Consider the following 24226-nt stretch of genomic DNA (forward strand, 5'->3'; position numbering starts at 1 on the left):
TGAGTCAGAAAACGGCTTCGAGCACAGCTTATCTGGACATAAATAAAATATTTTTTAAAGATTTATAAACCCTAATTTACCATTCTATAACCCTTACAGAAAGCCGAAATATTTTTAGTAGGATTTTAAATCATTTAAAAATGTTGCGGTGTTTTTCCCACACGAATTCCGAACGAAGTCCCGCCTCCTTAAAATGATTGGCTGGTTATTAAGCCGATACTTGTATGCTATTGGTGGATTCACCGCTCGCGTGAAGGATTAGCCAATCCAAGCGGAGAAGACGGGACATGTCGGAAAGTGGATGGGAAAAAAAAATGAGAGACGGCTTTAGCTTTAGCTTTGGACGATTCACCTGGATGGCTCATGAATCAGGAAACGCGATCAGACCCTAGATCAGACGGTTATACCTCGATAAAAAACGGACACAGCTGGAATAACGCGATGGTATTTATTTATTTATTGTTTTATTTCTGTTAGCGAGCTGAAAAAGCTAACCCGGCTCACAGTTTTATATCAGCTAATCCGCGCGTGCTAACTTTTCTTCTGGTCACTATGGCAACAAATTTAGGTTCATTGAATAAACCCAGAATGCTTTTGTAAACAAGCTGAGAGTTGTAAACATGTCAGTGTAAACAGATTCACTGATGTAAATGAAAATAATTCAGTTTATTTGTTTATTTGTGAAGCTAACACACACAGAATACGAAAGTGTTTAGAGGTTACACAGCAGTTAGCTTAACCTGACTAGCCTTTAGCAGAATTATTCACACTTTAACCCTTTTTAATATTTAATAATATTTAAAAAACAGTGTTACCTTTTATCTAAACATCATTTCTGAGAATATTTATAAGTTAAACTAATTAGCAAAAGCGTCTGAACATTTCTGAACTGTAAACAAACACAGGTGTTTAATCAGCCTAGAGTGTTCATGTTTGTTTATTTGTTTATTTATTTATTATCCGTATTAATGAATTAAATTATGATGCTATAAACCCATTTTAGGATTATGATTAATCACAATGGATAAAGGAATGAATAGAGATTTATTTTGACACTTTATATAATGTCTTATTTAATAAATATGACATTAAAGTGCATGTTTAGATACTAATGAATGATTTGGATATGATTTTATATAATTAATAAGATTTAAAGTCCTGAATCTGTGGTGTTTCTTTTCTATTGAAAGTTGCACTATAAGTAAATTATAAGTAATTATACATTTAAAGTGGAAAAACCCGTATGTCCAGTGTAACGTACAGTACTGTGCAAAAGTCTTGGCACCCTGTTTTGTTTTGTTTTTTAGTACAAACTTTGTTATAGATGTTTATTTTCTGGCTTCTACATTATTGATTCAGTACAAAACCATTTTAGATTCCAAACATTAGTTTTCCAGCACAAAATGAAAGTTACAGAAAAATGTTTGTATGTCAGTAAAGAAAGCAGCAGATTCCATAAGAGACACTTTTCAGATAAGTGAACGTGTCCGTGTCTGACAGCAGGATTCGACTCCGTATTGCGGGTATCCGCCCAACTACTGGTACCCTCCTCCGGCCGGGCCGTACAGCACCGCCTACCCGTCCGGACCCGAGATCAACGGACAAGCGCCGTACAATCCACAGGTACTGAAAAACATCTGATTATTGTTTTCGTAAGGAGAGGTCAGAGGTCACGGCGCGCCTCGGTATCGCGCTTCAGTACCGTGTAGCTTTCAGACAGGAGCTTCTCGTTTCTTTAATTTCCTTTCCTCACGTCTAAACTCCGCCTTCCTTTGAATCAGCGGATGAAGGATGTAAGGAAAAGAACCGGGAATTTCCAAACGAGACCTTCTAGCTCACTGAAGCATCATTTTAAAGCGACTTTACTGACTTTACGTATTGATCAGGCTGATAGAAGATCCTCCTCTTCCTCCTCTTCTTCCCGTTCCTCTTCTTCCTCTTCCTCCTCTTCTTCCTCTTCCTCTTCTTCCTCTTCCTGTTCCTTTTTTTCCTCCTCTTCCTCCTCTTCTTCCTCCTCTTCTTACCGTTCCTCTTCTTCCTCTTCCTCCTCTTCTTCCTCTTCCTGTTCCTTTTTTTCCTCCTCTTCTTCTTCCTTTTCCTCCTCTTCCTGATCCGCTTCCTCTTCCTCCTTTTCCTCCTCCTCTTCCTCTTCCTCCTCCTCTTCCTGATCCGCTTCCTCTTCCTCCTCTTCTTCCTCCTCCTCTCCTTCTTCCTCCTCCTCTTCCTCTTCTTCCTCCTCTTCCTCCTCCTCTTCTTCTTCCTCTTCTTCCTCCAGCTCCTCTTCCTCTTCTTCCTCTTCTTCCTCCTCTTCTTCTTCCTCCTCCTCCTCCTCCTCCTCTTCCTCTTCTTCTTCCTCTTCTTCCTCCTCCTCCTCTTCCTCTTCTTCCTGCTCTTCCTCCTCCTCCTCCTCCTCATCTTCTTCCTCTTCTTCCTCCTCCTCCTCTTCCTCTTCTTCCTCCTCCTCCTCCTCCTCATCTTCTTCCTCTTCTTCCTCCTCCTCCTCTTCCTCTTCTTCCTGCTCTTCTTCCTGCTCTTCTTCCTCCTCTTCTTCTTCCTCCTCTTCCTGTTCCTCCTCTTCTTCCTCCACTTCCTCCTCCTCACTTGACTCCCATTAATCGACTTTCCTTCATGCTTGTAATTTGTTTCTTTGTGAGAGGATAAGTGTTTACACCGTAGACTTGCGTCACACGCCAAAATAAAAACGAATTAAGCGTAACGAAGCGTTTCTCGATTCCAACATCCTCCTAGCGTTTTAAGAAAGGCTGCTTCTTTAAAGATGGCGGACGTTGATCGATTTCCGAGTCGTCCTCCGAAGGAGTCGAGGAATAAAGCTCACGATCTCGACCGCAGCTTCTGAAAGGTTTTAAAGACCGTTAGGTTGTAAGTTCAGATCCCAGCACTATCTACTACAGCTAGACTCTTGACTGTAGGTTTAGCGGACGGACGACTAACTGCGCGCTCTTGCAGGCAATGCCGGCGTATCCGAACGGAGTGTACAACCCGGGTCAGTACCCGCTGAACGTGCTTCACCCGTCCAATCCGTTCTACTGCAGCGAGCAGATCCCTCCCAGACAGCCGCAGTACCACAGTCAGGACCGAACCCCGGCCAGCTCTCCTCAGCCTCCGTACCCCGTTCCTCACTGCCAAGGGGTGAGTCAGATCCCAACACTGATGTTCCAGCTCTTGCTCTGCTTGCTGTGCTTTGGATTTATTTTCTATCTTATCTTCAGGCTCCTGGATTTCCCCCGAGCTCGTACCCGCCTTACGCAGACGGCTGCCCCCCTAATGCCCCCTACCCCCCCCAGCAGCCTGTACCCTCCCGCCCTCAGCCGGAGCCCTGGCCTCATTCAGCGGGATACGGACCCCAAGCGCACTACCCCAACCACACACGCCCTCCGCACCCTCCGCCCTGGCACGGGCCCGCTCCGCCTCCGTACGATCACATTAAGCACAAGGTAAACAAACAAACAAACAAACAAACAAACACACGTATACCGCGTCTAGTGTAAACCACCACGAGTTTCCTTCTTTCTTTTTTTTTTTTTTTTTTTTTTTTTTATATTATTTTTTTTTATTTCTCTCTTCTCAGGAACCACCGTATCCAGGTCACCTGAACAACCGGAACCAACCCAAACCTCGACCCAGCACGCCGAACTCCAACTCCGCCCCCAACCCGGCTCCAAACAAACCCGTGGAGTTCAGCGCCCCGCCTCAGATCTACAGCAAAACGTCATCCGGAGGCGGAAACCAGCCCAAACCGGCGCCGCAGCATCAGCAGCATCAGCAGCATCAGCAGAGAGACCCTCCTCCTCCTCCTCCTCCGTCTGCGCCGCAGCCTCCGAGCAGCGAGAACCCGGGCCTGGCTCGGGTGCAGGAGGTTCTGGCCAGGGTCCATCTGCTGCAGGAAGACGTGGACGAGTTCGTGGGCAAAAAGACGGACAAGAGCTACCGCTGTCTGGAGGAGCTGCTCACCAAAGAGCTGCTGGTCCTGGACTCGGTGGAGACCAACGGCCAGGACGCCGTGCGCTCGGCTCGCAAAGAGGCCGTGCAGAAGATCCAGGCCATTCTGGACCGTCTGGAGAACAAGGCCTTCTAAGAGGAAGATCAGCGGCACTGATTTCACTCGTATCTGTATCTCTGTACGTGTGTGTGTGTGTGTGTGTGTGTGTGTGTGTTTTGACGATCGAGCGCACGTGAAATGGAAACGCTGCTTCTCTGCAGACGTTCGTTTGTGTTAATTATTCTGTTTCACACGTGAAGTTACGCTCGCGTCCGTAACATTCAGAAGATCCAGACCACCTCCAGAACATCATGAGTATATTTCGCAGATCTTTTTTGCTCCTTCGCAGATGCTGAAACATATCGTTCCATCAGCACGCACACTGCCATCCAATCGCTCGCTTCTGATTCCGCGTCTGCTGTTAATCCTCGCTCACTTCCTGTTCCTCGTTAATAACGCCTCTCTCCTGCACGCTGGGCTTCAGCGCTAACCGTCTGCACGATCTTACAGACTGAGTTCTGAAGGATTAAACCCGAACCCGTTTCGTTCAGCAGCCGCGCTGTTCGCTCGCCGTACGCCGTACGTTCGCTTGTTAGTCTTTCGACTCGTTTCGTTACCGTTTTTAACGCAGCCTCGTCGACTTCCTGTCACCGCTTCCCCATTGGCTGAACGTCTGCCGCCATCTTGACTGAGTTTCGTGGTCAACAGCAGTGAATTCAGCAGCGGACGAAGCTGTTTATGTGTAAAGCAATAAATAATTTAGTGTTTTAATACTTTAACTACGCCACCTGATGTTATTTGTTCGGATTGCGTTCTTTTTGACGAAACGCCTCCATTTTGTCACCGAAGCTAAAATAACTCCATCTCAAATCATGAACCATCAGCTATCATTCTTACACGAAACACTGTGCACTTGAATCGAACGCTAAAATAAATTCGCCCTAAAGTTATGATCTCGTGAAGTTCTCGCTCAGTGCGTCGGCCATTTTGAATATTTCAAACCGTTTGTTGGCTCCGCCCCTTTCTGCACAAAGTATCCGATGCTCCGTGGTTCATTTCGCAGTGACTATAATATCATATCACGAACGTACGTATTAATAAGTTTCCCGACGCTAACCCTAAGCCTCTGCTTACGATAAAAATACGAGATTAACATTGGCTCGACGCTAAACGTTTCTTAGCGAGTCTGATGTAAGAATTTTGGGGAAGTCGTCAAGGCAACGTTAAACACGGTATTGAAACGTAGGATCGGCGTATAAGCAATACTCGCTCGCCTTTTCACAAAAGGTTTACACAACTTTCACGTTTTCGTTTTTGTTTGTTTGTTTGTTTGTTTTTTTCCTCTCTTGATGTGTGAATCTGAAGTCTAATCTAAAGCCAGTATCCTGTCTAATCTAAAGGTCTCGCATGTTTACAAATGAGTCCTTTTTTTAAAAAAAAAAAGAAAAAAAAAAGTATAAATTTGTATTTAAATTATCTAAAAGAAAAAGGGGGCATCGACAAGGAAGAACAATCATCCTTCCTTTAAAAAAAGAAAGAAAAAAAAAGGAAATTAATGCCGCTACGTTTAATACTTTGCACCAAAGTCACTTTCAGGCGTGTGCCGATGTTGTTATATTGTCATATCACGATAACTAAAGGTTTATTACAATCTTGTCACCATGTCATATTTAAAATATTAGTCTTTGTGTGTATAGTTTAAAAAAGTAAATGAAGCTTGACAGGCGACCGGTGAGCGCCGACGGGCCCGTGGACGTCCGTATCGGGCCGCTGTCACGAAGAGACGTTGTCATTGGTCTGTTTTGGACCAATCGCGGTTCTTTACGTCCTGCTTTCGGTCTCTATCAAGTTCGACGTCCTGTGATACGACCACAGCAGCAGAAATCTGACACGGACGCCTTCTCCACGTCTTTCCACGCGCTCAACGGAAATCTTTATAAACTTATTTCTCAGTCGGACTGATAGTCGTGTCCGCCATGTTTTGTTTTTTTTTTTCCCTCCAATTTTCATGTTTCTCTTGTCTGGTGAACAGAATTATAGGATTGTCTTCTCTGAGAAGGAGAAGGACTCACATCAAACTTCTTAATAAAAAAAAAAAAAAAATGTAGGAAACTTAGAAGACGGCTTTCCTCGTGCCGCCTTCTGACTGGGACGCACTTCATCTCGGGCACGTTAACGCTGCCTGGAACACAGAAACAACATGGTGTGTGTGTTGAATATCTCAGTATTTTGTACCGACTCCGGGCATCGTACTTTGACCACGGACCCTTCAGCAGGTCTTCCTCCAGTTATAAAGGACGAAAACTGTGCCATATCATCGGCAGGTGCTTTTCATATCCGATTAAGAAAAAAAAAAAAAAAACAATAACAAGTTAAAGGTGTTGAATCTATCGAGCTCTGCATGTCACCCAGTCTGATTTTTTTTTTTTTTTTTTTTTTTGGTGTACGAGTCCTCTTTCCTTCTGTAACTCTGTAAAACCTCATTCTATAAACCCTGAAACTGTACATTACACAATCTTTACACTAAAAGAGTATATTTGTACGTAACTTGTACATAGAGAACACACACACTGAAAACAGGACCAAAAACGTGCTTGCTGAGATCTGGACCGTAAGTGCATGGATTTGAACACGAGACGAGGCCACCGGCTCTGACGAGAACAAACAGCTTACATTAAACAATAAGAGTCCTAAATAACTGGTGTTGTGGTGGTTTTTGTTTTTTATTTTGAAATTTATGGGTTACGGACGTAGACAAGAGACGTAGTATTTATGAACGTTGACAGAACAGACGTACGGTGCTGCTAGAATGTTTGCGAACCCTTTACAATTTTCTGTATCAGAAATTTGACCTGGAACGTGATCAGATCTTTCATTTAAGTCCTAAAACTAGATAACGAGAACCCAGTTAAACAAATGACTCAAAAACTTTATAGTTTTTACATTTGAGCAAAATTATCCAGCGTTAAATATCTTCTCTGAAGGTAATTGAAGTCTCGGTTCCTGTAAAGAAGCCGTCCATCATCTCTGAGTTGAAGCAGGTTTGTAAGGAGAAATTCCTCCAAAATCGTCATGCACGATTGATCACCAGTTACCAGAAACGTTCGGTTGAAGTTCTAAGCAAAGGTTCATGTACTTTTTCCAAAAAAGCTCTTTAATGTTGGATCATTTTGCTCAGTAAATAAAAGAAAAAACTATAATGCTTTTGTGTCATTTGTTTAATTGGGTTCTCTTTAGATACCGAGTGTCCCAAAAGTCTCCACACGCAGGGGTCTGTGTTTGCCAGCAGCACGTCGGTTGTGTTTTCATCAGTGGATGTTGGTGGACGTTCACTTCTCCGTTGGTCTGCAACACTTCCTGTCTTTCTGAATTTGTTAATAAGTTTGGTAACAGTGTGGTGTGTGATGAACTCGCCGTGTTTCCTGTTAAAGTCCATCGCAACCTTGCGACAGCTTCCTGATCCAGCCATGAGAATGATTTCAATACGTTCTTCTTTTGTCAAAGACATTCTTAAAGCCTATCTGAAAAAAATATATGTAATATTAACTAAGTATGAAAAAAATTGGAAGACATTTTGCTAAAAATCATCAATTTCCCCTCTGTATGGAAACCTTTGGGACACTCTGTAGAATGTTTCTGGGTATAATTGGGTTCTCCTTATCTAGTTTTGGGACTTAGATGGAGATCTGATCACATTTCAGATCAAATTTATGCAGAAATACAGAAAATTGTAAAGGGTTCGCAACCTTTCTAGTGGCACTGTAACAGATGTAACAGTGATGGATGTAGAAAAGAGACAGAAGAAACATAACGGTTATACAGCAGATGCCGATAGAAAGGGACGTAACAGTTACGGGCGTAGACAGAAAAAGATGCAACAGCCGTAACAGTTACTGAAGTAGATAAAAGACGTAACAGTCGTAACAGTTATGGATGTAGACAGAAAAGTCATAACAGTTAGGGATGTAGAGAGACGAGACGTAACACTCGTAACAGTTATGGATGTAGGCAGAAAAAAGACGTAACAGCTGTAACAGTTATGAATGTAGACAGAGACGAGATGTAACACTCGTAACAGTTATGGATGTAGAAAGAAAAGTCATAACAGCTGTAACAGTTATGGATGTAGACAGAAAAGACGTAACAGCTGTAACAGTTATGAATGTAGACAGAGACGAGATGTAACACTCGTAACAGTTATGGATGTAGAAAGAAAAGTCATAACAGCTGTAACAGTTATGGATGTAGACAGAAAAGACGTAACAGTCGTAACAGTTATGAATGTAGACAGAGACGAGATGTAACACTCGTAACAGTTATGGATGTAGACAGAGACGAGATGTAACACTCGTAACAGTTATGGATGTAGACAGAAAAGACGTAACAGTCGTAATAATTATGAATGTAGACTGAAAAGACATAACAGCTGTAACAGTTATGGATGTAGAGAGACGAGACGTAACAGTCGTAACAGTTATGGATGTAGGCAGAAAAAAGACGTAACAGCTGTAACAGTTATGAATGTAGACAGAGATGAGACGTAACACTCGTAACAGTTATGGATGTAGACAGAAAAGACGTAACAGTCGTAACAGTTATGAATGTAGACAGAGACGAGACGTAACAGTCGTAACAGTTATGGATGTAGACAGAGACGAGATGTAACACTCGTAACAGTTATGGATGTAGACAGAGACGAGATGTAACACTCGTAACAGTTATGGATGTAGACAGAAAAGACGTAACAGTCGTAATAATTATGAATGTAGACTGAAAAGACGTAACAGTCGTAATAATTATGAATGTAGACTGAAAAGACGTAACAGCTGTAACAGTTATGGATGTAGAGAGACGAGACGTAACAGTCATAACAGTTATGGATGTAGACAGAAAAAAGACGTAACAGCTGTAACAGTTATGAATGTAGACAGAGATGAGATGTAACACTCGTAACAGTTATGGATGTAGAAAGAAAAGACAACAGCTGTAACAGTTATGGATGTAGACAGAAAAGACGTAACAGTCGTAACAGTTATGGATGTAGAGAGACGAGACGTAGACAGAAAGGGAGGTAACAGTTATAGACTTCGACAGAAGAGACGTAAACAGATGTACCAGTCTTCGTTTAACAGTAATAACAGTTTCTGAAGTTTGATGGTGTTTCCTGAAGTTTTCCCTGACTAAACATTGTTTGGCCTGTGTAACTTGAACCCCACATTTAGAGGTGCGAGTGGTCAAATGTCAAAATATCAGTTTGTTTAACAAGCAACAACTGAACAACCCCCACTTTTTCATTTCTATAAGACAGTATGGAGAAGATTTATGACGTGTGTGTAAGTCTGTGTGTATGTGTAAATGATCTGGTACGAAGCTGCAGTCTGAGCGTTACTGACATCCAGCCAACTTCTAGAGCCGAGTCCTAAAATAACCCGGTTCCCCGGGAGTGTGTACCAGCCATGTGAACGCTGTGGATCTACAACTTCAAACTGACAGCAATGAAGTGACTTTCAGTCGCGGAGTCCTCAAGTCTTCGGATAATTAATATCAACTTCTCAGATTTCATCACCAAAGTTCAGCTCCAAATGTCCTACAGGTCCAAATATAACGATTCACGCTCTGCGAAAATAGAGATCGATTTCACCTCGCCTGTTATGGCAGTGATGGGAGTCGAGCAGCTCCTGTTTTCCGGGAGAGCGATCAACAGTCCTGCTAATGAGGTCTGGCCCAGACTTTATATAGGAGACATGTAAGTGTCATGAAGATCTGTGATGAAAAAAAGGATGCATTTATTGCTGTGATGTGATATGATACATACACAATTGTTCTAATGTTGTGCAAACAATTCAAAAGACTTTGTCATAATACGACTTTAGCACTAGATGGCACCATTTCAGTCGTCGCCGTGAAGTCAGCTAGCTACACTAACTGCACAAACATTAGTCTGCATCACACATCAGAAGAATTGTGATGATAAAACCACATTTTGTGATCATAGTACTTTCAGGTTTTATCCAAAATAAGTTAGTAAGTAAGTAAGTTTTATTTATAACATTTAAATTCAGCATTACACTGACCAAAGTGCTGAACAAAACCAATATAATAAATTCTAAAACAGAATAAAAAAAAAACAACAACAACAATAATAATAATAAAACAATAATATCAACAATGACAACAGTACACAATAAATTAAAAGCCCAGAAAAGCAAGAGAATAGAAATGTGTCTTAAGTCTAGACTTGAGAATAGAAAGAGAAGAGGCACTCCTGATGTCACGTGGCAACTGATTCCACAGACGTGGAGCAGCGACTGCAAAGGCTCTGTCTCCTTTCGATTTAAGTCGAGACCGAGGGACATGTAATAGAGCTTTAGTAGCCGACCTGAGGGACCTGGGTGTTGAATGCAAATGAATAAGATCAGAAACATAAGATGGGGCTTGTCCATTAAGAGCTTTGAAAACAATAAGTAAAATCTTAAACTGAATTCTAAAAAATACAGGAAGCCAATGAAGGGAAGCTAAAACTGGTGAAATAGGATCGTGTTTTTTGGTGCCGGTTAACAGTCCTAGCCGCCGCATTCTGAACCATCTGCAGCCGTGCCAAAGACGTTTGAGGAAGACCAATATATAACGAATTACAATAATCCAGGCGTGATGTGATGTGATGACATTTTCTAGATCGTGAAAGGAAAGTGACGATTTAAGTCTGGAGATAATTCTCACTTGATAATAACTGTTTAATTTGTTTTTCAAGACAAAGCTCAGAGTCAAAGATAACACCTAGATTTTTTGCATGAGACTTGACATATGGAGCGAGGTTTTCTAAGTTCCCAACAACAGAATTTCTGGTTTTAGAGGGACCAAAGAGAATTACCTCAGTTTTATCATTGTTGAGCTGCAGGAAGTTATATGACATCCAGCATTTTATTTCCTCCACACAGGCTGCAGAGAATCTCGAGATTTTAAAGGAAGATACAGCTGAGAATCATCTACATAAAAGTGAAAAGAGAGAGAAGAGTTCATTTCATATCCTTCTCCTATGGTGTTTTTTGTATAATATTTAAAACAGATAAATTGCAGATGAAACTACTATTACAAGGTGATATCTGCTAGCCGATTATCATCCAGGATGAATACACAACCGCTGTGACCAATCAATATCCATGATTTTAACACATTCCTTCCTCCACAGGGGTTTCGCAGAGAATCGTGCCGGGCTTCGCAGGCAAAACTTCACTCACGTGCTGAACTGTGCTCACAGCTCCAGGCGAGGTGACGACTTTTACTCCGGAATGGGAATCACATATCTGGGCATCGAAGCTCACGACTCTCCTGCCTATGACATGAGCGTCAACTTTAATACAGGAGCAGAGTTCATTCATAATGCGCTCAGGACGGGAGGTAACGACATCACAAACGTCTTAAAGGCCACAAGTTCCGCGCTTTATAGCCGTGATGTTTGTTTGTTTCTTTAGGCTAATGTATTGAGTGCATTTCACACTGCAGGGAAAATCCTGGTGCACTGCCACGTGGGCGTGAGTCGCTCGGCCACCATCGTGCTGGCGTACCTGATGCTGAAGCACAACATGACCCTGGTGGAGGCCATCAACACGGTTAAACAAGGGAGAGGGATCATACCCAACCGGGGCTTCCTCCGACAGCTCGTCGACCTGCACATCAAACTATACGGCTACAGATCCTGAGTGCGTGACCACGCCTTCCCGACACCTGACTGTTGAGGAGAGACTTCGCGGGAATGAGATAATGGTGGTTTGGCAACGTACATAGTACATTAGTTACTGTATCTAGCTTCTGAGATGGTGGAGGGTTATTTAGAGATGTGGGTCGGCCCTGATATAAAGAGCTGTATTTTATAATGTTTATAAACAGCCAATTTTATAATGTATTGTTATTTAATTGACAGTAAAGCAGTGCTCTGTGGTAAAAAGGCAAACATGGCGGGTTTGATTCATGCTTTTTTTTTTTTGGTAATTTTCTTTTCTCAACAGTGTGCTTTTCCCCACGGATGATTCCCTGATATATAATTTGAAAAATGGTGTTTAACTCATTAAATATTTTCTTATTGAAATTTGTCATTATGTCTGCTTCTTTTTGTCGTCCATTTTCTCGTGAAGAGAAACACAACGGTTGTCTAAGCCAATCAGATGCCGCCGTCTCATCCGGGAATTTCACCTGTACCACCTATACCTAGCTAGTTAGCAACTAAATTCGACGATTTATCATATATATATATATATACATGTAAAAAAGGGGAAATTATTTTTGCCCACGTACAAAAAGAAAAGTTTAATTTCAAGCTTGTAAAAACAGAATATCAATAAGGATATTCTACTATAAACTATGGCTGTGACGGTGAGCTAACATGCTAACATGCAGGTGTTTATGGGAAGGGTAGTTTCCATGACGACGGCAGGAAAAAAAAAACGTATTTTAAACAATCTATAAATTCATGTTAAACAATCCATCACGAAAAAAATTAATTATCATGCTTTTTTAAAACTGAAATTAATATTTACTTCCGATATATATGTGTGACGCAGTCTGACGTGATGCGTCGTTACCTAGCAACGGTGAATAAACAGGAAGTGCCGGACAGCAGAGAATGCGACAGGTTAGATTAGATTAAACTTTATTAATAATAATAATAATAATAATAATAATAATAAAATCGCTGTCTGTACATTTAGGCGATTTCAGAACAAAATCAAAAAGCTCTTGGGTGGATTTTAGCGTTAATTGTAAGTCACGTGACATCTGAATTTCCTTATGTCAGTATTTCACCTATAACTGTATTTGTATATAAATAATATAAAGATATACTTTAAAGAGCTCTCTTTCTTCCTTTCTTTCTCCTCTGTGTCTCCAGTTCCTTCTTTTATAGGTCTACTTACAACCTTTTAGGAGTTAATCCTAATAAATTCAGTGGATTACTTACACACATTCAACATTTCAGCAAAATAATTACTTATAAAAAATATCATTTAAAGATAATTAGTGTCTCTCACTCTTTTACTCTCTTTCCATCCTTCTTTATGTCTCTGTTTTCTCTTTCTCTCAGTTTTTCCTTGCCACATGCCCCCATTTTCTTTCTCTCTCCCTTTTCCTCTCTGTTTCTAAATCCAGCTTTTACATTTATGTATATATATTAATGCTTATATACTTATATTTATGCATATATACTTAGATATGTAATTAAAAGTTCATTCTAATTGATATAATGATTTGGTTTCCAGGGGTTAGTGGTTGGGGGGTGAGGGTTCGAATCTTGCCTCTGCCTTGTGTGCGCTGAGGTTGCGTGTTCTCCCTGTGCTTCAGGGGTTTCCTCTGGGAACTCCGGTTTCCTCCCCAGTCCAGAGACATGCGCTGTAACCTGATTGGCATCTCTAAATTGTCTGTAGTGTGTGAGTGTGTGTGTGATTGTGCCCTGTGATGGGTTAGCACCCTGTCTAGGGCGTCCCCCGTCTTGTGCCCCGAGTCCACTGGGAAAGTCTCCAGGCTCTCCGTGACCCTGTGTCGGAAAAGCGATACAGAAAATGGATGGATGGATGGATAATGGTTTGGTTTCCGAAGTGTGAGACGAATTCAGAAATGTTATTTGTAACTATACTAATCTTAATTCCTGTTTTTTTTTTACTTTTATGAACACACTTCTTCTTTTGAGAAGAAAATGTCCAACTGAACCTTCTCACACTTCATCAGGTTTGATGTAAAGTGTTCCTGATGGCCAGTACACGGATTTCAGAGCGCTTGCCGCCGCTCACTGACCCGTCTCGCGCTCCGGTGGCGTTCGGTAAGCGCGCGCTCCCGAAGCTGATGACAGAGCTGCAGGCTGAGGAGCGGAAAATCCGCCAGGGGGCGCTGTGTTCCCTCTGTGACCTGCTGCACGACCCGGAGCGGGCATACGAGGCCCTGCATCACGGTACTGACACTACATCACCTTTATATTACACCACAGCGCTGCTGAATTCTGGACTCTGATTGGTCAGAAGGTGTTGATGAATTCTCTATAACAGCAGCTCTGACAGTAGTGCAGGTTTATATTAATGCCCTTGTACTAATACGTTATTGTTTCTATAGCAACAGCTCATTCACAGGGATGTGTACGATAAATAAATCACTGTTTTGTTTTTTTTTAAATATTCATGGAAGGAGTCTCCAGTGTCAGTGCTTTGTAACAGCCAAAGGTAAAGCTGTAACATCTTCAGGACAGAGGAGTTTACGCTTCTTTTGCGGTTTCTCTGTAACATGACAAGCTGCGTTTTTTTTTGTCTTATTAACCTCATAAAAGAGAAAGAAAGAGATGCTGGTGAGGGAACGACTGTTTATATAAAGCTGCTATGATGTAAGTGAGAACTCGTCTCATGTTAAATTAAATATAATTATAAATGGATAGAAAGTGTGTGTTATTCATTAAGAAATAAAACTTGTAATTGTTAGCAAATCGCTGTGGTATAAGAGGAATAAAAACAGCTGGGGACGTCCTGTTATAGGAAAATAATCCACTTCAGGATGATAACAGTGACTCGCACCACTTCATCGCACCACCACAGCAACAACACACAGTGTTTTATTACATGTTTATTACATTATTATTATATATTATAATGACGTATGGATTGAATTTATATAAAACACTTTATGGTAAAATTTAATTTTATGCGTTTTTGTTGCTTCAATCTTCAGTGCAGCGATAATTAAAAGACTAGACGTTAGTGCTGAGTTTTAAACGCCCCAGTGGTCGAGTCTGTAGTAAAATAATCGGTACTAATGACGTTACTGAGATAAAAACGAGATAATGCGAGTCTTTAATACCTGGATCTTTAATATCTGGCGTCTCGTGTTGTTCAGGTTGTTTAGAGAGACTGAAGATGTTGCTGAAGGATGAGGACGGCGTGGTGAGGACGAAAACGACTGAGGTGCTTTATCAGCTGGTCACACACAGCGTGGGGAGGTGAGACGATCTTAAAAACCTTACGTAGATGATTTAGAAACTGTTTGAGTGGTTATTTGAGACATCCGTGTGTGTGTGTGTGTGTGTGTGTGTGTGTGTGTGTGTGTGTGTGCAGAGAGGCCGTTCTGCAGTGCGACGCGCTCGGGCCTCTGTCAGAGCTTTTAGACGAGCCGGAGGACGCCTGCCGTGAGAACGTGCACCGCGTGTTACAGATGTTGTCCGAGTTTCCTGCAGCTGTGGTGCGTATGGTGTCTCTGGGGCTGGTGCCGAGGCTCGTGATGAAGGTCCCGGTGGAGCGCGAGAACATCAGGGAGCTCGTCCTGTCCACGCTGAGCTGCTGCATGAGACTGGACGCTCTCCCCGCTCTGGCCAGCGACGCCGTGCCCGTCCTGAAGGAGCAGCTGCACCACCCGTCCACACACATCCGCCGCGCCGCCTCCTCCGCCACCATGGCCATCAGGTGAGCTCCACCTATCTCACACACACACACACACACACTCTCACACACACACACACACACACTCTCTCACACACACTCTCTCACACACACACACACACACACACACCTTTAATTACACACTTACACCTCGAATTATAGCTCACTTAATACCCGTAAACCTGTAAATACAGCTTTATGTACTAGAAACTTCTATAATCCGTCTTCACCACGGCGGCCATCAGGTGAGCTGCACCTATCACACACACACTCGCACACAATCTCACACACACACTCACACACACACACACAATCTCACACACACACTCACACACACACACAATCTCACACACACACTCACACACACACACACACACTCACACACACACTCACACGCACACAATCTCACACACACACTCACACACACACACAATCTCACACACACACACACACACACACAATCTCACACACACACTCACACACCTTTAATCATATCAACTACACCTCTAATAACACTGTATAGAGTTACACCCTGATTTCACCCTCTCTCTCTCTCTCTCTCTCTCTTTTTCAAATTTTCATTCTTTATTGATTTTTTCCTCCCCTTTCCTTTCTCTCCCTATCTTTCTCTATTTCTCTCTCTCCATCTATTTCTTTTTCTCTCTATTTTGTCTCTCTCCATCTCTATCTCTTTCTCTATTTCTCTCTCTTTCCATTTCTCGCTATCTCCATCTTTCTCTCTATCTCCATCTCACTCTTTCTATTTCTCTCTATTTCTCTCTCTTTCCATTTCTCTCTATCTCCATCTCTCTCTCTCTCTATTTCTCTCTCTCCCCATTTCTCTCTCTGTCCATCTCACTCTTTCTATTTCTCTCTATTTCTCTCTCTTTCCATTTCTCTCTATCTCCATCTCTCTCTCTCTCTATTTCTCTCTCTCCCCATTTCTCTCTCTGTCCATCTCTCTCTCTCTATTTCTCTCTCTCTATTTCTCTCTCTCCAATTCTCTCTCTCCATCTCTCTATTTCTCTTCCTGTCTCTCTTTCTACTTTCCCTCTTTCTTGCTTTTCTGTCTCCCTCTTTTCCTTCCTTCCTCTCCTCCTCTTCCTGTTCTCGTCCGTCTCTTTCTTTTTTCACCCCCTCCATTTTGCCTTGTCTCTCTGTTTACTGTTTTCTTTCTCACACTTTTTCTTTTACTCCTCTCTACACCTCCTGTCTGTTTCTTTTACTCCTTCCTTTTTTCTCTCTTTCTCTCTTTTTCTTTTCTCTCCGTCAGTGTCCCTGCGGAGGGGAAGGTGAGGGTGTGTGAGGAGGAGGTTGTCCCCGTGTTGGTGAAGCTGCTCTCTGACGACGACTCGGAGGTCAGAGCCAACGCTGCCGGAGCCCTGATGTACACCGCCGTCATCACCCGAGGTCACACACACACACACACACACACACACACGCACACACGCACACACACACACACTCCTCTGCTGTAACTGTAGCATTACATCCGTTTATAGTTATATCTAATGTTCTGTGAAAGGAGCTAGTTCCTGTTCTCAGTGATGTTATAGCAGCTATAAACAGTCGTTCCGTCGCCTCTTCATCCTCTCTGCGTTCGAGTTTAACTGTTTACTCTTTTTCTGCGTGTAGGTAAATATCAGGCTCTGGAGGCCGGCGCCGTTCCTCCTCTGCTGTGTTTGGTGGACAGCGAGGACGTCGCGTCGTGTGCTAACGCTCTCCGCGCGCTCACTTGTCTGGCCGAAGCCCCGAGCGGCCGAGCACGACTGATCCACAACCTGCCTCAGCTGGAGGCGCGACTCAGCCACCCCGCCTCCGTCGTCCAGAAAGCCGCAGCCACCGCCATCCAGGTCATCTCCTGGACCCCCTGAGAGCGAGCGGAAGGAGCGAATTTGAGCACACAGACAAAAAAAAAACAAAAAACGCATTAATAATTAAACTATTTAACATAATGGATCAAAAGCAAGCATTTTTTTTGTTCTCTGCTGTGTGTTTGCTTAAAGCTAACTCCTTTTGAATAGCTAGGATTGTTGTTTTGGGGCAAATTTCTGTATTACAATTCTGTGTTGATTCAGGGGCGGGGCTACACATGAGTTCGGTTAGTGATGTCACACCATAAGCTCCTCCTCCTTCCTTTGGACCAATCACATCCAATATCCAAATTATTACATTATGAAAAATAAGCTGGAAACGTTTAGCTGCAGAATCTAGCTAGCTATAGTACATAAGCTAGCTAGCATTAGTGATGAACAAAATCCTGGTTGTCATGGTAACATTATATTTCGACAGGTTTGTTTGTTGTTGAACAAATCAGTGAAAAATTTACACAAATCGATACTGAAATCACACTCGTGTGGCCCTGTGGCCATGACGCAGGCCGGCGTGGGGGCGTTCCCAATTTTGCATACTCATGTTTATTCATATGTGCTGGCATTGTTAATGAGGGTAAAGGTGTAGGAGGCGTTAGTCCTTCTTTTGAAGTTTATAAGTACGAAAAACATTAAGAATGCATTATTATATTTATTAAAGTAGATAGAAGTATTACTTTTAGATCTATTTTTATTCTTCATAAAGGGTGCCAGTCAACAAATAAGATTAAAAAAAAGTAATAATAAACATACAGAGCATAACATCCTACGTGCCTGCCTATACGTCATGAATATTCAGTAACGCCTCAGCGTAGGCCACGCCCCAACCCCATCCACCCCCCCCCCCCCCCCCCCCCCCCCCCCCCCCATTCCAGAGAAAGTGCGCGCGCGCACGCCTGGCTCAAAAACCAGTAGGAGGAGAAGTAGGAGGCGGAGGCGCGCGCGCTCGAGTTATCTGTCACCGGCAGCACGTGCGGCGGCAGATATAATATCTTACGCAAGCGCTGTTTTAGGGGCTCGTGGGAGTTTTAGACTCCAGTAACGTAACAGTCATACACACCGGAGGGATTACTGTCCTCGTGCGCATCCCGGTGGAAAGCGCGAGACGGAGGAAACGAGGGACTTACAGGTGAGAGCTTCATCATGTACATACATACATACATACATATATACATACAGTTACATGGGCTGCGTCCCAAATCGCATATTACTGCACTAAATAGTATGCACTATACTACACTAAGCATTCTACTTAGACGTGCTGTTTAGTACAGTAGTATAGGATTTGGGATGTAACCTTCCCCAATCGGTTGTTAGGCAACAACGACTGTCCCTCACCTAAAAATAGCTTCACTGCTACTTGTCAGGCTTTTATAATTACATTCTCACGATCTGTACTCGTGTGTCATCTTGTATTTTCCTTCATTAATCCATATACGTCTAGATAAAAGTGTTATTTCTACGTGTTTTAGCTTCTAAGCTAACCTTTAGACGTTTGACATTCAGTTTGTCGCGAGGAGAAATTTAAATTTAAACTGTAACCGTCGTTTCTACTGTGTATAACGGTCACTGGAGCTAAGGTGTTGAAACTCACTACTGTAGTGAATCAGTCAGCAAATCTTATTAATAAACAGAAAATCAGAACACTGTAAGTGTTTTTCTCAAGTAATTAATATTCATTAAAACCTATAAAAGATATATATAAGCAATATTGAAATATTAAACTGGTTTTAAATGGTTCAGTCCTGAATTAATTACTACAGAAGCTGTATCTCAGACTCTCATACTAAATATTATATTCATTTAGTACATCATATATGTATTATGTCAAAAAAATATTAATAAACATGATCTATTCATTGTTTTTGTTGTTCTTGATGTTTATTTTGGTAGCTCAGAACTCCCCATAAATCAGAAGCTACACTATGTTACCGCCTATTTAAAGGTGCACTAAGTGATTATTTTTTATGTCTTACTTGTACAAATAACTTGCAAAATATGTAGAATATGATAAAAAAAAAAAATAATAGATTAAAACATGACCTCAGGACAAAAGTAATATGTGGCTGAGAAAACCCAACTGGAGAACTGGAAGATTTCCGGTCCAGAATGCTTGTTTGTGTTTGGATGTGCCTCCAGTTGGTCATTTTATAGACGCTCTACTCTACGGGTGAGATTCTGGGGGCGGAGCTTTGTGAACATGGGTGGGAATGGGGGTGGAGTCAAGGAGTTAAAAAATTTAAATGTTTTAATGTTAGAGAGCTAGTCTTGAAAAAAGCTGGTCTTACCTAAGGCACCTTTAAAGTCGCATTCAGACTAGAAAGTTACATTTTTCATCTCCTTGAAATAGACAAGAGCATGTTAGGACTGGGAAAATTGGCAGAAGAAAGTCATATTTTGGTGCAGTTAGCATTTTAGCCATGACTTTACGTGATTAATATTGGTGTGGCTAGCTTCATATTTGGGCATGGATACAACATCAAAGTTTTGTACTGTGCATATACTATATTGTACTGACAAAAAGCTCAGAACGCACCTCAATCTCTACCTCAGAAATAACAGAGAGTGGTGGTCAATGATTGATAAGAGTGGTGTCACTGAACTGTGGTAGCACTATGACGTAATGACGCGATGAGATTATCAACACTGAGGTAAATGCTAATGCTAGTTCTACTCCGAAAAGCAAATTTCAAAACAAAGTCAAACTACTGCTTCACTACTGTGAATTTTTTTTCATAGATTGTCTTATGATGTGTCTAATGAGATCATTATCCATGCTCTTGTACTCGCTCAGCCTTAAAAAAAAAAGACCTTTCCTTAAGGGTGTTCATCTGGCATTTCAATAATCTGTTGCCAGATTTGATTTAAATTGGTCCAGGGAAACGTGTTTTGGTTTTTACTGAGGTAGATGAGGTCTTCATCTGGGATTAATTTGAAAATATAGCATGTCAGGAGCTGTATTTCCCTTCAGAGTTTAGTTTGAAGCTACATCTGCTAATCCATCACTTCAGAAGATCCAGAATTAGAGCTGAATAATGCAGGAAGGTGGATCTGCAGAGGGAGAGAGAGAACTGATGAACACTGAGCTAGTGGAAGGAGCTACGTGGTGGATCTGACTCATGTCTTGTTAGCATGGTGGATGTAAAAATAGAAATCAATTCTCATCTCTTCTTTCACAAGATCTGTAAAGCTATCTTCAAAAATGGAAGCAGGAAGAGAGATACTCTGCTGTTCACAGTAGTGTTTACTGGATGGATGCTAGGATGTGGACAGATTGCTTGATGATGGATGGGTAAATGTATGGATGATTGATGGGTGAATTGATGGAGAGATTGAGTGATAGATAGATGGAAGGACAGATGGATGGAGGTTGGTGTTGATGATGTTGATGGTAGATGGATGCATTTGCGGTCTGATGAATGCTTGGATTTATTTAAGTGGATGGGTAAATAGATGGATAAAGGAGTAGCACAAATGGATGGATGTGCTGATTGTTGGAGGGTAGATGGATGGAAGGACCGAATGCTGGTTGATGGATAGAAGAATAGGTGGATAGACAAATGGATGGATGGATAGATCATTGATGGATGGAAGAATAGGTGCTCACTGATTGCTGGACAGGCAGAATGAAGGCTGGATGGAGGTGTGGTTAAGAAGGTGTTGGATGAATGGATGGATTGATTGTTGGAGGGTAGATGGATGTAAGGTAAACAGACTGTGGAATGTTGTTGATGGATAGATGGATGGATTAAAGAGTGGATGAAAGGACAAATGGATTGATGGATAGATGGATTGAAGGATGGGTAAAAAGTTGGATGGATAAAAGATGGATGAATGGATATCATTAATGGATAAATGGACGGATAGACAGACAAACAGACAGAATAAAGGATGGATGGACAGTTGGTTAAAAAGATGTTGGATGAATGGATGAATGAATTGATTAGAAGGTAGATGAACGTAAATAGATTGCAGGATGGATAAAGAGTTGTTGGTTGATGGATGATGGATAGGTGGATAGATGGATGGATGGGTTGAAGGGTGGGTAAAAAGTTGTTCGACGAATAAATGGATTGATCATTGGAGGGTAGATGGAGGAAAGGATATACTGCTAAATGGGTAAACTGTTTTTACAGATGGATGGATAGATGGATGGATTGAAGAGTTGGTAAAAAGATGTTGGGTGAATGGATGGACTGATTGTTGGAGGGTCGGTGGATGGAAGGATCTAGTGCTGGGTAGGTAAACAGTTGCTGCTTAGGTGGATGGATGGACAGATGGATGAACAGATGGATGGATGGATAGATAGATAGATAGATAGATAGATAGATAGATAGATATTGTGTATTTGTAAAAGAGCATTGACTCTTAACACAAAGCAGGTTTAAAGCTGAACATGAGTGTGAGGTAATCAATGTAATGAAGTAATAAATGTAATGAAGTAATAATGTTAGTGATGATGTGATGAACAGAGGACAGATGGATGGATAGACAGATGGATGGATAGATGGATGGATGGACTGACGATTAGAGGACAGATGGCTCTGTTTTATTGGAGAGGTATGTAGTTATTACACAGGACAACTGTGGATCAATTAAACCTGTGTATTTGACCATCTGGACACTCGCTAACAGCCATCTGCGCTCTGATGATTCATCACACAGTGAGTGGGAATCTCAACTCCTCACCACAAACAATAAGCTCTTTACAAAGTGTGTGTGAGTGTGTGTGTGTGTGTGTGTGTGTGTGTGTGTGTGTGTGTGTGTGTGTGGTAGGCAACAACTTTAATAAAGAGTGTGAAAGAGACACATCTGTCACATCTTCACTGATTCTATGCCTATAATATTTTGTGTCCTAATCTTGTCCTATTTGGCCTTCCTCTTTCCTTATATGGACTGTACTTCCTGTTATTGTTCTGCGTTGTCGTGGTAGTTAATTAGTCACAGCTGTTTCTTGTTATTCCCCACTATTAATTTGTCCAGTTGAACCTTCTGTGTGGCTTTTTGTGGTTGTGATTACGGGGTTTCCTCACGCAGTCCTTGCGGGCGTGTAGTGACCACTTATCTTGTCGTTTGTGGGCGTGGCATGTCCCGCATTTTTTTTTTTTAGTTTTGGTAAGAAGAGTAAGCAGTAAACTTAAGCAGTAATCAGTGTGAAAATTGGTTGTATGATTTACAGGTTACGTGCTCGGCTTCGTACTAGCTTTGTTCTCAGATTAGATTAGTAAAATAAGCTAGCTGTACTAGCTACGTACACTCACCAAAGGCACTAACGATTTCTGCTACTTCCTATCAAGTTTGATTTTTCTTCGTAATGTCTCTGTACACATTTAACGAGCGAAGAAGATGAAACCACAGTTGTAAGTTTTTCTTACTTTTCTTTGTGAGTCAAACAGTAAATGAGAACTAATTGCAGGTAGGAACTAAAGTGTGGAACAGAAGAAACGTCGGACCACACGCACCGTAGAACTGGTCTGAGGAATCACTCGAGGCAATCGTTTGGATTTACGTTGTCATACGTAATTTGCATTAACGTAAGTTATATGTCGCTTGTCGCTGAAATTACGGCTCTGCGTAGAAAACAAACGATCGCGTGTCGCTCTGTCGCTGGTTAGCTCATGTTAGCTAGCTTCATTCTGTCACAATTTCGGAATAAATATACAGGATATTTATAAAGGAACTTCAGATGAGTGTGATTTCCTTTTGCACAGCGTAACGCAGCGACAGCACGTTTCTCCAGAGTGACGAAATCGTTCTGGCATTGTGCGCTCGCCATCCATTACAGAAACACGGACGGATGGAATGAGGCGTGAATCGGCGTGCTCGTTATCCGGCGTGTTGCTAAGCAGAGAGCGTAACCTGTGCCACACTCTGTGCCCTGAACGCCCTGAATCACGATACAACTCTAGACCACCAGAGAACATGTGACAGGTTGCCATGACGATGACCCACGGCTCGGCTTTCTTATTTAAATAATACCGTCTCTCTCGTTAACTACGTCTGAGGGGCTTAATTTTACTGCGAAGATTCCAGTCTTTACAAGATCTGGCATGTCAAAGTGTGTGTGTGTGTGGGTGGGTTGGTGTGTGTGTGTGGGTGGGTTGGTGTGTGTGTGTGTGTGTGTGTGGGTGGGTTGGTGTGTGTGTGTGAGCATGAGGAGGAGGCTGGAGAAAGATGGATGGATAGTTTTCCTGTAAAGCATCTATGCTTATCATGTACCATGTGCATTTACTCCATGAAATCTTGCTTGAAAACATGGAATGCGTTTTGTGTGTGTGTGTGTGTAGGTGTGTGTGTGTGTGTGTGGGTGTGTGTGTGTATGTGTGTGTGTGTGGGTGTGTGTGTGTCAGAGAATAAGAGTAAGACATGAAAGCATAAGCCGACACAGCCGGGTTTATCCGGCGTGACGGTGCAATGAAAGCCGCAGGTCAGAGAAGAACAGGGGCTTTATTATGTGCTCCTACTTGACCTTTGACCTCTGAGGAAATTACGCTGCCCCTTGTATAGGGGTTTTAATTAAAGTGAAAGCAATACCTGTGCAGGAATGTATGGAGAGGATGGATGGATGGAGGGAGAGAGAGAGAAGGAGAATAAAAGCCTTATTGATACATAGTCAAAGATTCATTCATTCTTAATAATGATTCATATTCATGATTCATATTCTTAATAATGATTCATATTAATGATTCATATTCTTAATAATGATTCATAATAATGATTCATATTAATGATTCATATTCTTAATAATGATTCATAATAATGATTCATATTAATGATTCATATTCTTAGTAATGATTCATATTCATGATAATGATTCATAAAAATGATTCATATTCATGATATTGATTCATATTAATGATTCAGATTCTTAATAATGATTCATATTGATAATAATGATTGCAAGTCAGAATAATGATTCAGATTCAGTATAATGATTCATAATGAGAGTG

General features: G+C 41.8%; 4 protein-coding genes across 16 annotated transcripts in view; all 4 read left to right on the top strand.

Moving 5' to 3' along the window:
- Nucleotides 1-263: 263 nt before the first annotated feature.
- bag4 (BCL2 associated athanogene 4) lies at nucleotides 264-6698 on the top strand. 2 transcript variants are annotated; one of them, XM_034307008.2, is made up of 5 exons: nucleotides 264-444; nucleotides 1504-1623; nucleotides 2968-3150; nucleotides 3231-3455; nucleotides 3590-6698. In XM_034307008.2, the coding sequence occupies exons 1-5, from the start codon at nucleotides 364-366 to the stop codon at nucleotides 4094-4096; spliced, it is 1116 nt and encodes a 371-aa protein (XP_034162899.2). In that variant the 5' UTR covers nucleotides 264-363; the 3' UTR covers nucleotides 4097-6698. The 2 variants fall into 2 exon arrangements, with proteins under 2 accessions (XP_034162899.2, XP_034162898.2); XM_034307007.2 differs by having other exon boundaries at nucleotides 274-444; nucleotides 1501-1623.
- Nucleotides 6699-9410: 2712 nt separating this feature from the next.
- Nucleotides 9411-12086, top strand: LOC113546128 (dual specificity protein phosphatase 26). Its single transcript, XM_026945870.3, has 3 exons — nucleotides 9411-9746; nucleotides 11190-11398; nucleotides 11504-12086. The coding sequence occupies exons 1-3, from the start codon at nucleotides 9583-9585 to the stop codon at nucleotides 11698-11700; spliced, it is 570 nt and encodes a 189-aa protein (XP_026801671.3). The 5' UTR covers nucleotides 9411-9582; the 3' UTR covers nucleotides 11701-12086.
- A 481-nt stretch (nucleotides 12087-12567) lies between these two features.
- Nucleotides 12568-18105, top strand: rsph14 (radial spoke head 14 homolog). Of its 3 annotated transcripts, none has more exons than XM_034307015.2 (6): nucleotides 12568-12629; nucleotides 13718-13937; nucleotides 14867-14969; nucleotides 15085-15429; nucleotides 16679-16815; nucleotides 17041-18105. In XM_034307015.2, exons 2-6 carry the CDS (start codon nucleotides 13739-13741, stop codon nucleotides 17277-17279), a joined length of 1023 nt encoding a protein of 340 aa, XP_034162906.2. In that variant the 5' UTR covers nucleotides 12568-12629; nucleotides 13718-13738; the 3' UTR covers nucleotides 17280-18105. The 3 variants fall into 3 exon arrangements, with proteins under 3 accessions (XP_034162906.2, XP_034162908.2, XP_053092344.1); XM_034307017.2 differs by lacking the exon at nucleotides 12568-12629 and adding an exon at nucleotides 12649-12756; XM_053236369.1 differs by lacking the exon at nucleotides 12568-12629 and having other exon boundaries at nucleotides 12821-13937.
- A 67-nt stretch (nucleotides 18106-18172) lies between these two features.
- The window catches only part of LOC117597881 (dematin), a 25702-nt gene continuing 19648 nt past the window's right edge, over nucleotides 18173-24226 (top strand). For 2 of the 10 annotated variants that reach the window (XM_053236359.1, XM_053236360.1), the window contains exon 1: nucleotides 18173-18405. The gene's annotated coding sequence lies outside the window, so the exon portion shown is untranslated. Of the gene's footprint in view, nucleotides 18406-19576; nucleotides 19928-21748; nucleotides 21941-24226 lie in introns of those variants that run through there. The other 8 variants (XM_053236354.1, XM_053236352.1, XM_053236357.1 and 5 more) reach the window with 8 other exon arrangements.

Source organism: Pangasianodon hypophthalmus, chromosome 8 (assembly GCF_027358585.1).
Source record: "Pangasianodon hypophthalmus isolate fPanHyp1 chromosome 8, fPanHyp1.pri, whole genome shotgun sequence".
NCBI classification, from domain to species: domain Eukaryota; kingdom Metazoa; phylum Chordata; class Actinopteri; order Siluriformes; family Pangasiidae; genus Pangasianodon; species Pangasianodon hypophthalmus.